We start from the raw sequence: 13,209 nt of genomic DNA on the forward strand, positions 1-13,209 counted from the left end.
TGTACTTTAACGAGTTTTCTATAAAACTAGCAACACTGAAGGGTAAGAACAAGTTCACCATAGTTACTGTTTATTATAGTGAAAAAATAAATAAACAAACAGTTTTTATCTGATAATCAAGATCACAAGCGAAATGTAAGTTAAACAATCTAGAATGGTTAGGCCACCATGAATGTATTGATATTTGTAGATTCGTGGGTGTTTGTGTTCATTTTTCATCTTTTGTGCTAGTGCCGGTGATATTTAGACTGATTGTTGCAGTTTAATACAGCAACGATAAACATAAACAAACAAGTTTGTTTTGCACCGTAGCAACTAGCATAAAGCGTTGCCAGAAACGATCTTCTTCCACATTTTCAGACTATCGCAATGAAAGGGAGTAATTTGCTAGGCATACTTGTTCAGGCTGTGAACCAAACATTGGCGGTTCGTTGGTATGGGACTTAGGGGTATTATTATTTGTATTTGGTGCGGTTGTCATTTTATTTTGGAATAACAGAGAGACGTGAAGAAGAAAAAAACATAAACAAATGACGTTCCGGGAGTTGCTTTTATGTAAATATTTAGAGTTGGTTCTGCTTGCGAAAATATTGACAGTGAAATGCGATGTTTTGTTCCGGGATGTTTCAATCGTTTTCATCACCTGCATTTGAAATGCCACCCACAGCACAATCACTCCATTATCCATAATAACTGTAATAGATACCACAGTGCGATCCGCCAAATGCTTCCTCCAACGAAATGAACAGAATCGGATGTGTATACAATTTTCTATATTTCGACGTTACCTTGCAAGCCCTTGAAGAAAAAATGTCCAGATTTTCAATTAGTGCCAAAGATTCGCCAGGCTGCGCGAAAACTGGAGTAACTTAGAAGTGAAATCCCGATCTGAAATGTTTACATGCTTGAATCCCGGCGCGCCATACTTATTTTCGTGAGAAAATTACCAACACAACCAAAACTGTCTTATCACGCCACCAGTGTATTTTACGTCGTGGCTTCGGACAGCCATTCTACTAACACTCTACTCTGGATCAGGTGATATAGCCTACGGCAGTAAATGACTACTAGTGATCGTATAAATATGTTGTGTACTTTGAAAAAATTAACAAACTTACTTTCCTATCGTTCTCGAAATAATTGCTTGTTTGATTAAATGTTTTCGTCGAAATTCCATCTTTTGTTTCCTTAAACTCAATTGTGATTAAAGTAGATCTTCGTATTCTTCTAACCATAAGCTAATTGAAATAAGTTGATTTACGTTACAATTTTGTTTCCATTGTCTAGCTGGAAAATTTCAAATTTCTACCGCCGTTTTTTTTGTGTCAGCCGTGTGTCGAATATGTTATCCGTTAAAAGACACACATGGCTTGGTTCTTCCGTTCAACGATTTGTGATGATTTGGTTCTTTGCATATTTGTTTTAGTGTTTGTGACACGGAGTGTCAGTTTTCAACATGCATTATTTTTCTTTGCATTTGTGTTCATTAGGTACTAGTAAAACAATATATTACTATTAATTTAACAAAAAAAATATTATGAACATGAACATAAACCGTCTCTATTACTGCGTTACGTCTAGATAGTAGTTGTAGTAGTAGTAGTAAAATGCAGCATGTTAATCATACTTCTACTGATGTGCGCTGTCACGTAAAAAACGGTTGCCAAAATTGTTGGCAATTTGCGATCTTTTATATTGCACCCGAATAGTGTTTTTGTTTGTTTTCACACACAAACGGAAATTGAAAACCGATTTGCCAGGTCACTTTTAGCAATAGCCAATGTGGAAAGTAGAAGTTTTGAACAAAACAGTAGGCATGAAGTGAGAGTAGTAGTAGTGCTGGAATCGGTGGTTGCGATGGTGACAGTAGCGTAGATTGTTTACGGTATCAACATCATCAGCTCAGTTACACGGGATATCACAACGAATGTCGGGAAATTTCTGAAAGATTTTCGTCGTTCTTCTACGCTCTATCTCGTATTTCTTAATGAATGTATTAAAGCGCGTGTGTGTGTTTGTGTGTGTGTCAGCGACAAAAATATTGACATTTAAGGTTGTTTATTGATTTGTTACACGCCACTGGATTTGTGCTCCACGTACAGGAAGTACGTTCCGATGGCGTAGGCCAGGAAGTTAAACAGTCCGAATATCTGAAATAGAAAATAATAAGAGTTTTCAATACATTGAAAGCATATGGGATAGTTAAAGCATATGTTTGGGGGTGGACATTCCGGACTCGCGTTGTGGCAGCTGGTATCATACACGTAAAATTAAAACTACTGAAATTTACACGGCTTGTAAATGATTGATACTTTGAGTACACATCACTTGAATCCATATATTGATAAGTGATTGAAAATTGAATTGATTTTTCGCGACAAAATTGTTGGAGCAGATCTTACACTTCAGGCTGGTCCACAAATTCTCGATGAGACGCAACATCTGGGACGTTAGGCGAATTCGCCGACTTGGGTACTACATCGATATTCAGTCACTCCATCTCCTCCAACGTTCGCTTCGAGTAGTGGACCGATGCCAGATCCGGCCAGAAAACCGCGTCTTCGCCCTTACGATATTTATTGACGAACGACGCAACTTCCGGCAGGCATTTCGTACTATAAATTTCTCCGTTGACGGCCAGTCCGGTCCCCTTTTCACTGACTGTCAGCTACAGTAGCACCTTCTTGAGGAACTTGGTGTGTGAAGTGAATTTCACCTCAGTATTCACTTCCTTTGTAGGGGAAGTACAACACGAAGTGTCCTGCCCTCTTATTCAGCCACTGCCGCTGCCTCATTGACTGCAGCTCCGAAACCAGCGGATGCGACTTCCGCTTCCTGACATGCATATTCATGTTCGCCAGGTATTTTTTTTCACTGCTCGGCCGGTGCCCGAGTTGTGAACTTAGATAAGAGAAATACATTCGGCACGTCAGAAAAGACATTGCACTTCGTTGCAAAACAAAAGGTGTTCTGTAAGTAGCAGAAACTTTACGTCTGCTTAGCGGTTCAAAATGAACTGCCGAGTTTAGCACTAAGCAGTTCAATTTGAACTGCTCTGCACTGATGAGTCAAAGACGAAACGTAAAAACAATGAAAATCGATTTATTTACTTTTGTAAATACCTTTTTTAAAAAAGGTGATTAATCCACCTGGCAGTGAGATGATACCTTTTTTTATCAATCCGCATGTGTTTTTTGCATGGATATTTTTAGGTATTTTAGTTCTCATAACATTATTTTAATTATCATCGTTTTAAACGGCAAATTGAGATTTGAATCACTCATTATCCTGTAATGTCGAAACTGCAAATCGTATCGAATTTCAATCTTAACGTGTGAAAATCGATTGAACATTCCATGAGATGTCGAAGTAAGTTCCACTTTAGAGTTTTTCGTCATTATTTATGGTACTTCCAGAGCCGGTATTTAGGAACTAGCATAACCCAGAATGATTCGAATGGCCATAAATGAATACGCCAAACAATTTACATTTTCTATATCGGTATGAATTTTAAAAACTCATCATCTGTAATTCCAGAATCGGATAAAATTCACCAATTTTTTATGGGACCTTAAGTCCTTAAATTAAGTTTTTGTTTTCAATTTGGCCTTTTTGAGAAAATGATTGAGCTTTGAGAAACTATTTGATACTGGAACCGGAATTCTAAAATCGGTGTAGCCGAAATCAGTTAGATGCACCTGAGGAGTGTGTAGACATCTTTGAGAAATTGTAGTGCGAATTAAAATTTGGATGTACATTCCGAATCCAAAAACGAACCGCTTAAACTGAAATAAATTTATTTGGTAATCGACTATCCAAATCGGCAAACCCGATAAACCTTATTAATTTATGGACATTTTTATACTAATCACCCTGTATCTCCTAAACCGGCAGTCGGATCTGACTGAAAAACAAGATGTTTTATAGAATCTTAAAACTTTTCATTTGAATCTTAGATCGGTTCAGCCATCTACGAGAAAAATGGGTTACTCAGTTTTAATTTCGTTTCACATACCATCCGTAATTCAGGAACCTTGTTTGGGAGTATACTACTTTTCATATGAATCTGAGTTTGTAGAAAACGGTTTAGCCATCTCCGAGAAAATTGTGTGATATTATTTATCACACACGCATTTGTTGATCTCGACGAACTGAGTCGTATGGTATATGGAAGTCATGTTCTTCCAACATTTATTGCTGTAAGTAGTTTAAATCAATATAATTATGGAATTACTTTCAACTGGAAAATGCTGCCATCATTTGGTTTACATTTGTCATATTCGAACAATTATGTTGCCAAAAACAAACCGTGCTAAAATCGGTTCGAGGCAAATTGTCATGCTGTACACAGTCTTTTTGGTACTTAGAAACAATTGTATGTAACAGTATAAAAAATCATGTTTCACGTTGCTCCCAAGCATTGCTTTGTCAAACAGTGCTCACTTCTACTGCTGGAATAGGAGGGAAAAGTCGCTTATACAAAAATGTCGATATCTCCGTTGAAAATGGATGGATTTTAACAATGTATGGCTTGTTGGATAGCTATTACCTTGGAATCTAAGAATAGAAACATATTCTGTTTTCAATCTAAGTATAGAAACATATTCTGTGAAAATTTTAGACATAAAACTTCGTATAACTCAAAAAGTAAACATCCGATCTCAAAACCATTCAATAGCGTTCTGGGTGACGGGGAGACCTTTCATTTGCGTATAGTTTGATCAAAATCGGTCTCTGAGATCTCGACCTCTTAGTTGACAACACACACACACACACACACACACACACACACACACACACACACACACACACACACACACACACACACACACACACACACACACACACGGACATTTGCTCAGTTCGTCGAGCTGAATCGATTGGTGTATGACATTCGCATTTTATTATTGTCACTCTCAAAGAGATATTCATGTATGAGTGCGTTCAACGGGACTTTTGACCTGTGTCAACAATGTTCGACCACTATCGATAAACAATGAAATTGATCATACGATACTCAAGCATTTTCAGTTATCGAAAATACATTCTACTTAGATTTCAAAGGTTCAAACAATAATCAACGGTCTACACATCTAAATATTCACGATTGGTTACAGTCATAGTTGACACTGAATATTTGAAATGAATAACATCGTACGGATAAAATCAATCACTTCCGTGAAAATTCTAACTACCAAACAGAGCTGTCTTTATCTCGGTACGTATTGACGTACAAATAAGGTTAATACATCAACACAAAGGTAACTCATTGTACTTTAAGGGAAAAAAATACAAATACAAATCATTTCTCTTCATTTCTAATGAAAATTCACACTTTTCTCCCATCAAACGCTGGATACCTCCGGAATCAATTTTCTTGGCACATTTGTTCCACATGTTGATCATCAGAGTCGTTTTTACATTCTTAAGCTTCCGCTTCATTATTGCCTACAATCTCTCGATGGTCCGGAACTGCGGACAGTTGGGTGGATTTATGTTTCGTCGATTGGATGACTTCTCGGCAGTAGTGGCACCTAGCCAAATCTTGCTAAAATTTCACGGGACCTTTATGGGTTTTGATGAAACGGTTTTGAGGCATTCTTCTTTGTACAGCTTCGAGTCCTTCGTCTTATTTGTCACGAACACTGTCCATAAAAGCAAACCGAAACTTCGCTGGAACATCTCCTCCTGCCATCGCCATGTAGAATCCTAGCTCGATTAAAACGATATCCTTCTCGCAAACGAATTTTTCGAATGGTACTTCGAGCAGCACTGAATTTTTGTGCGGCTTAGTTATCTGATAGTCCAGGGTTTGCTCTGACGGTTCACAACACCTACTGGCTCATCTTGCGACGCTTACCTTGAGGCACTCGATCTACGCTGTTTCGTTCCCTGAAACGTTTGAGCGTTTTTGCGATTTTTATTGCAGACCACGTAGGATTATCAAAGTGGGTATGCAGATTTTTTCTGGAATAACAGTAAAAATCGACTTTTTCTTTGTTAGGCCCGGGACTTTTTTTTGCATTAGTGAATGCTACAAAGCATAAAATTAACAGTTTCGAAATATTTGGACGGATTTTCTAGATTTTCATGTTGGTCTTTAAAATAATTTCCTTGTTTCAGTTTCCATCAGTTACACCTTTTAGAAATCAGAATGAATTGTAACAAAATTGGAAGAGGAAAACCATCTAAACAATCTGCTCTCACAGCACCACCAAAACCAACAACTTGGAGTGCGGTACATCTCAACGTACCGCACTCCAAGTTGTTGGTGTTGGTTTCAGAGAATTGAGCTTAATTTGATATTGCAAGAAAAAATGTGCACGATGTTTTCAACAAAGTGACACATTTTTACCACTTAGTCAATGCACGCGATGATGAGTTTTGAGGTTGATGTTTACTATCTCACTCAAGTATTTTCTGACAAAAGCGAAGTTGAATTATCGTTTCTATAAACAATAAAATCAACAGTATCCGAATTTGTAAGTCATACAATTTATCACCCTTTAGATCATTTTAGTCATGAATCATCTTTCCGGTTGATACCACTCTAGTACTAGGCTCCAGAACGCCAGCAGATCAACCGCCCAGAAACCAGCTGTTACTTACGCCAGCAGCAATGTTTGATCCCCTGCCCACGTAGTGATAATTGGACCACGACGCCAGCTGCACGATGAATGCGATGAAGTACAGGAACGTCGCGATGCCCGTGTTGAGTAGCTCCTGAAAGAGAACGAGACAGAACAAATAGATAAGTTGATTAGATTTAAAACCGAGTCCCAGAGAGTGAGCGAGAGAGAGAGAGGGTAATCTGCGGCTGGCTCTCACCGAACCGAAACGATCCTACGCTTGATTGAGCGCCTCTCTCTCGCTCAGGGTCACCAACTTAACCCAAACAAACCCAAACCAAAGCAACGTACCGTCAGAATCCAGTTGATCGGAAGATTGAGCACTTCTCGGATTCCGAGCAGATAGACAAAACTCCACAGCACGGTAGCAATGAAGGAGGTAATGACCACAAACAGGAACCAGTGGGTTCCCCCGACCAGGGCCGGCGAAGCGCAGGCCATGCAGATGATGCCGATTACCTGAAACGAACAGAAAAAATGAAAAAAAAAACACCAAAACGGTCGGCGTCAGTTAATTTGACAGGCTTTCGATTGCGGCTGGCTAATGCCAGAGCGAGACAAATGATGATCGGGTAGATGTTCCGATGGAGAACGGTCTCCCAGCCTCAGTCAGTCAGTTAGAGCGTGTCGTCGTTCCAAGTCGCCGCCACCGCCACCAGCCACTTCCAGTGGGGGCTCGAAGAAACTAGTTCGTAACTGATTAGCATAAATATGGTGATCCACATGCCACTTTCTATGGCCGGAGCCGATTCCAACCATAAACTATGAATAACGGAGCGGCTGAGGCTTCAGGCATTTGGGATGGCCCTAATCTGGGAATCGGCTAGAAAGCCGTACACTGTCGGTTCACGGAACAGTTATTATGATTCGGTGTCACAATCGAGAGGGTGCTTCTCCGTGATAGAAAAAATCTAGAACAGGAACATGATACTTTGTTCTTGTAGAAGAAGAACAAATTTGGAATGGGTGTGTGGTAAATGGTCTGATTGTCTAAACTGTCAAAAACTTGTCGGACACACAAACTGGCACAGTAGGCTGGTATGTCTAGTTCAAAACATACCCGCATGCATTTCGTCATCCAGTATTCTACTATACTCTTCAACTTGATTTCCCAACTGTCATTACTACACACGACTACTAGTCATCGTGACCCAGTCATAGATGCACGCGGTGCGTGGGTTTCGTGTGTTGTTTACCAGTGACAGTCATTCATATTGTTCCCCGTCGCACTCGTTCATCCAAACGAACCCATTCGCTTTTGACACGGGCGGGTGTCATCCGGTTTGCACGTTGGTCATCTTTGTAATAATAATAAAAAAATTTCTCACATGTTTAATCAAATCGGTAAGGAAAATATTAAAAAAAAATCCAACGGACGACGACGCCAATCCATGCAAGCAAAAGCAGGTAATTTATTAGTCACGAAAACTTGTGCAATTCGGACCATTCTGAGATGATGACCGAATGCGAGTGGGTTTGCCCACAATCTCGCCTGGTTTCTAATTAGACGGTGAATAAAGTCGAGCGCCACTACATCAAATACAAATCCCAATACATTAAAGTAAAATATTAGATGGTCCATAAGTTATTCAGTCGTGTCGTGACAGCGCAAATAACACTTTGACGTTGCATTTGACGTTTCAAGAACGGCGAATGACCAGAAACGGTTAAAGTCGCTAATAAAATAAAACAATAAAAAAAAACGTTTCAAGAATTGTATTGTCATTGTCATAACTTTAGAACCAAATGCAGAAGGAAAATTTTAACAATCGTCTTCTACGGTCATTCCATTCGCAGAATCTATCGAATTTCGTCGGAAATAAAAAAAGAAGGTGAAACGATTGAATTAGTTTTTTTTACAGGATGACGATACAAATGAACTGCCGATGAATCAAGTTCATCTTTGACAGCTGCCGTGTGTCTGTTTTGTTTTGCGACTGCAAATTGAAAAATGACGAAAAAGTGCCGGTTAAAAACGTGTTTCACAGTGAAAAGAACTAAAAAGATTGCCCTGTTTGTGTTTCCAGCATCAGGGAGCGATATTTGTATAAATCTGTTTAGTGTGAGGCGACTTGCAATTTTAAAATTCAAATGATGAACCTCTGATGAACTTTTAGACTGTAAACAAATACACGGCGGCTGTCAAAAAAAATTCATTCGCTTCATTTTTGTGAGGTTATGTCATGTACGTGCAAAACCTAATTAGGTGATATTCCAATTTAAATCTAGGAACCCGGTTTTTAATCTAGCTAGCTGTGGAATGCAGAGATGCCAGATATTTTCACAGAAAATCGGTATTGCTTTTTTTTAAAAAATCTGTATTTATCTGACTTACCTTATTATGGGGCGCCTTTTCAGAATTTACCCTCTGAGAGAGTGATAAGTTTTTGATCGTGAATATCTCTTGTTTTATCTAACGTATCAGCATAATTTTTGCTATACGCCATCGTAAATATGATCAGCAACATTTTCAGTTGTATGACATAATCAAAAATAATTCAAAATTAAAATGTTTTAAAATGTTTAATATCAACGAATGACTCGTACCTGGGTTGGTAAAATAATTAATATAAAAAAAGGTTAACACTCGATATATTTCGTTCATTCTGGACTGCGCAGTTGACTGAGCAGGAAGTAAAGCAAGTGCATCATTCCGGTTGGTTCAGGTCCAGAGCTCAGTTCCAGTTCTAGTATCAAGAATTCAGTTCAGCATTGCATCAATTGCGGGTCGTTCGCAGAGCCAATTTCGCTCCAAACAAGAGCGATTGCGTCATCCTGCTGCTGATCGTGTGCATTGAAGCAAAATTGAAAACATTACACGTAATCTGCCCTTCTAGTTATTTTTTATTATTCCCAGAACACAGATCTAAACTTTGCTTCCTCGTCCAGAATCAAGTACCATAATTCTGAAACTGAAATCCAGGAACAGAGCTCAGCCAATATGAGCCAATTAGTTCTGATTCCTGATTCAGTGCTCGGATTCAGATTTAGAATTCAGAGCCGAAAAAAAATCCTGGTCTTGAATTCAATTCCACAACTCAATCGAAATTGAGTTTCAGAATGCTAGTATTCGGATCAAAAATGCGGTTCCATTTTATTCGTATTCACGTCATCCATTTATGTCTCTGGCATTACCCACCCGCCTATTTTATTCACGTAAATGTGCTTCCGGATCCTGAACTATCAGCAATTACACATATGAACTTAATCAATGATTCTTTTTGCAGTTTTCAAACGAGCCCAAGTATGTCTAAATCAGTTGAGCCATCATCGAGAAATTGGGCAGATAGAGAGAAGCGTTCTGTCGATTACGCCACTTATACAATTATTTCTCCGGAACGGGAAGTGGCACTCAGAAACCATTTGGATGCACTGCAATAATATCATAAAACATTTGAATGTACTTCATCATAAGTTCTGTGTTGTTTTGGTTTGATATGGCGTCTTGTCATCATGGTAAAGCTGTTCAGGAGTGGTATGCAGAAAAAAGAAACATCAACATTGTTCGCGCATTGAAGTGCAATCCTCCGAACACTCTAGCATTTCATCCAATATTGGGGTCATTGTGAATAGAACCCACCAGAGATGCCGTGTCTGTACCATGTCTGTAGATTTGTCTGTAAATCTGCAGATTTCGTATATAATGCTGCAAACATTGTTCGCAGACTTTTGAAAATCGAGTTTTTCGCAGACTTTCGACAAAATTTACAGACTCAAGTCAGTTTAGCGTATTATACTTTATAGAGAAATTGCTAGCTTTCTAGAGAAGTTACTGTTTTTTGACATTTTTTCGAATTTACTGACTCTTGCAACCCTGTCTGAAGATATTTGAAATTGTTAACCTGGCATTTCTGATCCAGACAAATTATGAGAAACATCTTGTCAGAAAGTCAGAAAGGGCTCCCGGACAGATTACTGAGGACACTTCTCAGAGCCTAATGGAGTGAATCAAACGCAAAGTAATGAATTATGACCAGGAAACGAATGGATTCTATTCTGCCTAACATAACTGTAACAGCTGGTGAAATTTTAGGACTTAAATCATGGAAGAACATCGGTTAGCTTAAAAAGCACAAATATGAAAGAGCTTGAGATGAAAACACTACCGAGTGGCATAAAATCAACTCCATTTGTTTGGCTGTTTCAGTTAAGTTCCAAAGAGTTTTGAAATATAACAACCACAGCGAGAAATAATGTTGAAATTTTATACTGCAAATAAAATTGCGAATACAGTTTGAGAGTGGCATAATTAAATAAGTATTAACAATTTGGTTACATCACATTGAAAAAGAGACTATGCTTCACAGATATTTTTGAAGATTTTATGCTGATTCATGCTCAAATACTTGGAAGCAAGACGGTTTCAACTTAATTTAATTTTGATCAGTCTCAGGTACAGAGCCATAAGCACTCATTGACAGACATAGAGAAAACAATGCACATATCCCACGCATCGTTGAGTTTCCGGTAATTCACCGCACAAAAAATATTTTAAACATAAATAAATAATGACTACAACACTTCTGGTTTGATTCAACTAATGTGTAATATAAAATAAAACTTCTGCAAAATTTGAAAATTATCACCTATTGCTTAGTTCAAAGCTCGTCTCTTGAGCAGCGCTGCGATCGTGAAAGAGTTGACTGGATTCTGCATTTGCACTTAGTTAACGGAAAATATTGAAAACATTAACCTGGTAGATACACCAAAGCAAAGTCCTGGGCATCACATTCCCTTTTGTGGAGTTTTGCTTTTCTGTTCTTCGCAGCCGATTTATAGCGTAAAAATATGATCTTGGGTTTGAGTAGACTTTTGTAGAATTAACAGCTTCAATGCGAGATTTATGATTCGAGACTGCTACCAGTATTTAATAGAATTCAAAATACTTTACAGCAAAATACATAAAATAATGTCTGTTCGTCTTCATGATGTTGATTGAAAAATGGGTGGGGGGCAAACATTTTTGACTTCACCTCGAGCGCCAGAAACACTCACCACGGCTCCGTGGTTCCCATACTGGTTGGAATCGAAAATTGAACATTTTCTGATTGAGTAAAGTTAGCTGTTGCCTGAAAATTGGGCGGTGCTACCCAGGATGGAAAAACAGGACATGTGAACAGTACCGGGTGGTTGATAAAATTATACGTATTGAATATTTATTAACGTCAGACTCGTGTATGTCATTACATATGTGATACGGAAACAGTTTAATATTTAATATCACAACTCCACATGTGATGCAGTTTATTAACAATTAGTTTGTCGTATAACTGGAATTCAGAATAGTCATATAAAGGGTGATTTTTTAAGAGCTTGAGAACTTTTTTAAACAATAAAACGCATAAAATTTGCAAAATCTCATCGGTTCTTTATTTTAAACGTTAGATTGGTACATGACATTTACTTTTTGAAGATAATTTCATTTAAATGTTGACCGCGGCTGCGTCTTAGGTGGTCCATTCGGAAAATCCGCTTTTTTATCGACAAATTTTGTTCAGCGATGAGGCTCATTTCTGGTTGAATGGCTACGTAAATAAGCAAAATTGCCGCATTTGGAGTGAAGAGCAACCAGAAGCCGTTCAAGAACTGCCCATGCATCCCGAAAAATGCACTGTTTGGTGTGGTTTGTACGCTGGTGGAATCATTGGACCGTATTTTTTCAAAGATGCTGTTGGACGCAACGTTACAGTGAATGGCGATCGCTATCGTTCGATGCTAACAAACTTTTTGTTGCCAAAAATGGAAGAACTGAACTTGGTTGACATGTGGTTTCAACAAGATGGCGCTACATGCCACACAGCTCGCGATTCTATGGCCATTTTGAGGGAAAACTTCGGAGAACAATTCATCTCAAGAAATGGACCGGTAAGTTGGCCACCAAGATCATGCAATTTGACGCCTTTAGACTATTTTTTGTGGGGCTACGTCAAGTCTAAAGTCTACAGAAATAAGCCAGTAACTATTCCAGCTTTGGAAGACAACATTTCCGAAGAAATTCGGGCTATTCCGGCCGAAATGCTCGAAAAAGTTGCCCAAAATTGGACTTTCCGAATGGACCACCTAAGACGCAGCCGCGGTCAACATTTAAATGAAATTATCTTCAAAAAGTAAATGTCATGTACCAATCTAACGTTTAAAATAAAGAACCGATGAGATTTTGCAAATTTTATGCGTTTTATTGTTTAAAAAAGTTCTCAAGCTCTTAAAAAATCACCCTTTATATATATGGCTTCGAAGACATAAATTTGTACGATTTTTTCTGAGAGCAATATTCAATTTTAGAGATTTTTAGTTTAGAATTGATATTTGCGATGCTCCATCGAGTATGGTCACGATCAGAGCTGCTAAATGTCACTATCAACTAGCAACTTTCCACGACGGTGATTGGAAAGCTTATGTCGATTTATTAATTTTAGTTTGACGTAAAGCCGCCATGACTAAGTTCAGTTTTTGCAATGACTGAGCACGGAATGCATAAGAACGCAGGTTCGAGTCCTGTCTCTGAGCGTATCTTTTTCCAAAAATTCATCTTTTCTGTTAGTTTTTCTTTCACTTGGCGTCTCCAATATATATTTCCGCT

At 38.4% G+C, this 13,209-nt stretch overlaps 1 protein-coding gene across 1 annotated transcript in view; it reads right to left on the reverse strand.

Moving 5' to 3' along the window:
• Nucleotides 1-1,071: 1,071 nt before the first annotated feature.
• LOC131425893 (CKLF-like MARVEL transmembrane domain-containing protein 4) overlaps nucleotides 1,072-13,209 on the reverse strand; it is a 35,581-nt gene continuing 23,443 nt past the window's right edge. The window contains exons 2-4 of the mRNA XM_058588149.1: nucleotides 6,921-7,088; nucleotides 6,610-6,723; nucleotides 1,072-2,150 (exon numbers count right to left, since the gene is read on the reverse strand). Of these exons, the coding sequence (XP_058444132.1) occupies nucleotides 2,070-2,150; nucleotides 6,610-6,723; nucleotides 6,921-7,088 (363 nt within the window). The 3' untranslated portion in view covers nucleotides 1,072-2,069. The remainder of the gene's footprint in view (nucleotides 2,151-6,609; nucleotides 6,724-6,920; nucleotides 7,089-13,209) is intronic.

The sequence above is a fragment of the Malaya genurostris genome, chromosome 1 (assembly GCF_030247185.1).
Source record: "Malaya genurostris strain Urasoe2022 chromosome 1, Malgen_1.1, whole genome shotgun sequence".
NCBI classification, from domain to species: Eukaryota; Metazoa; Arthropoda; class Insecta; order Diptera; family Culicidae; genus Malaya; species Malaya genurostris.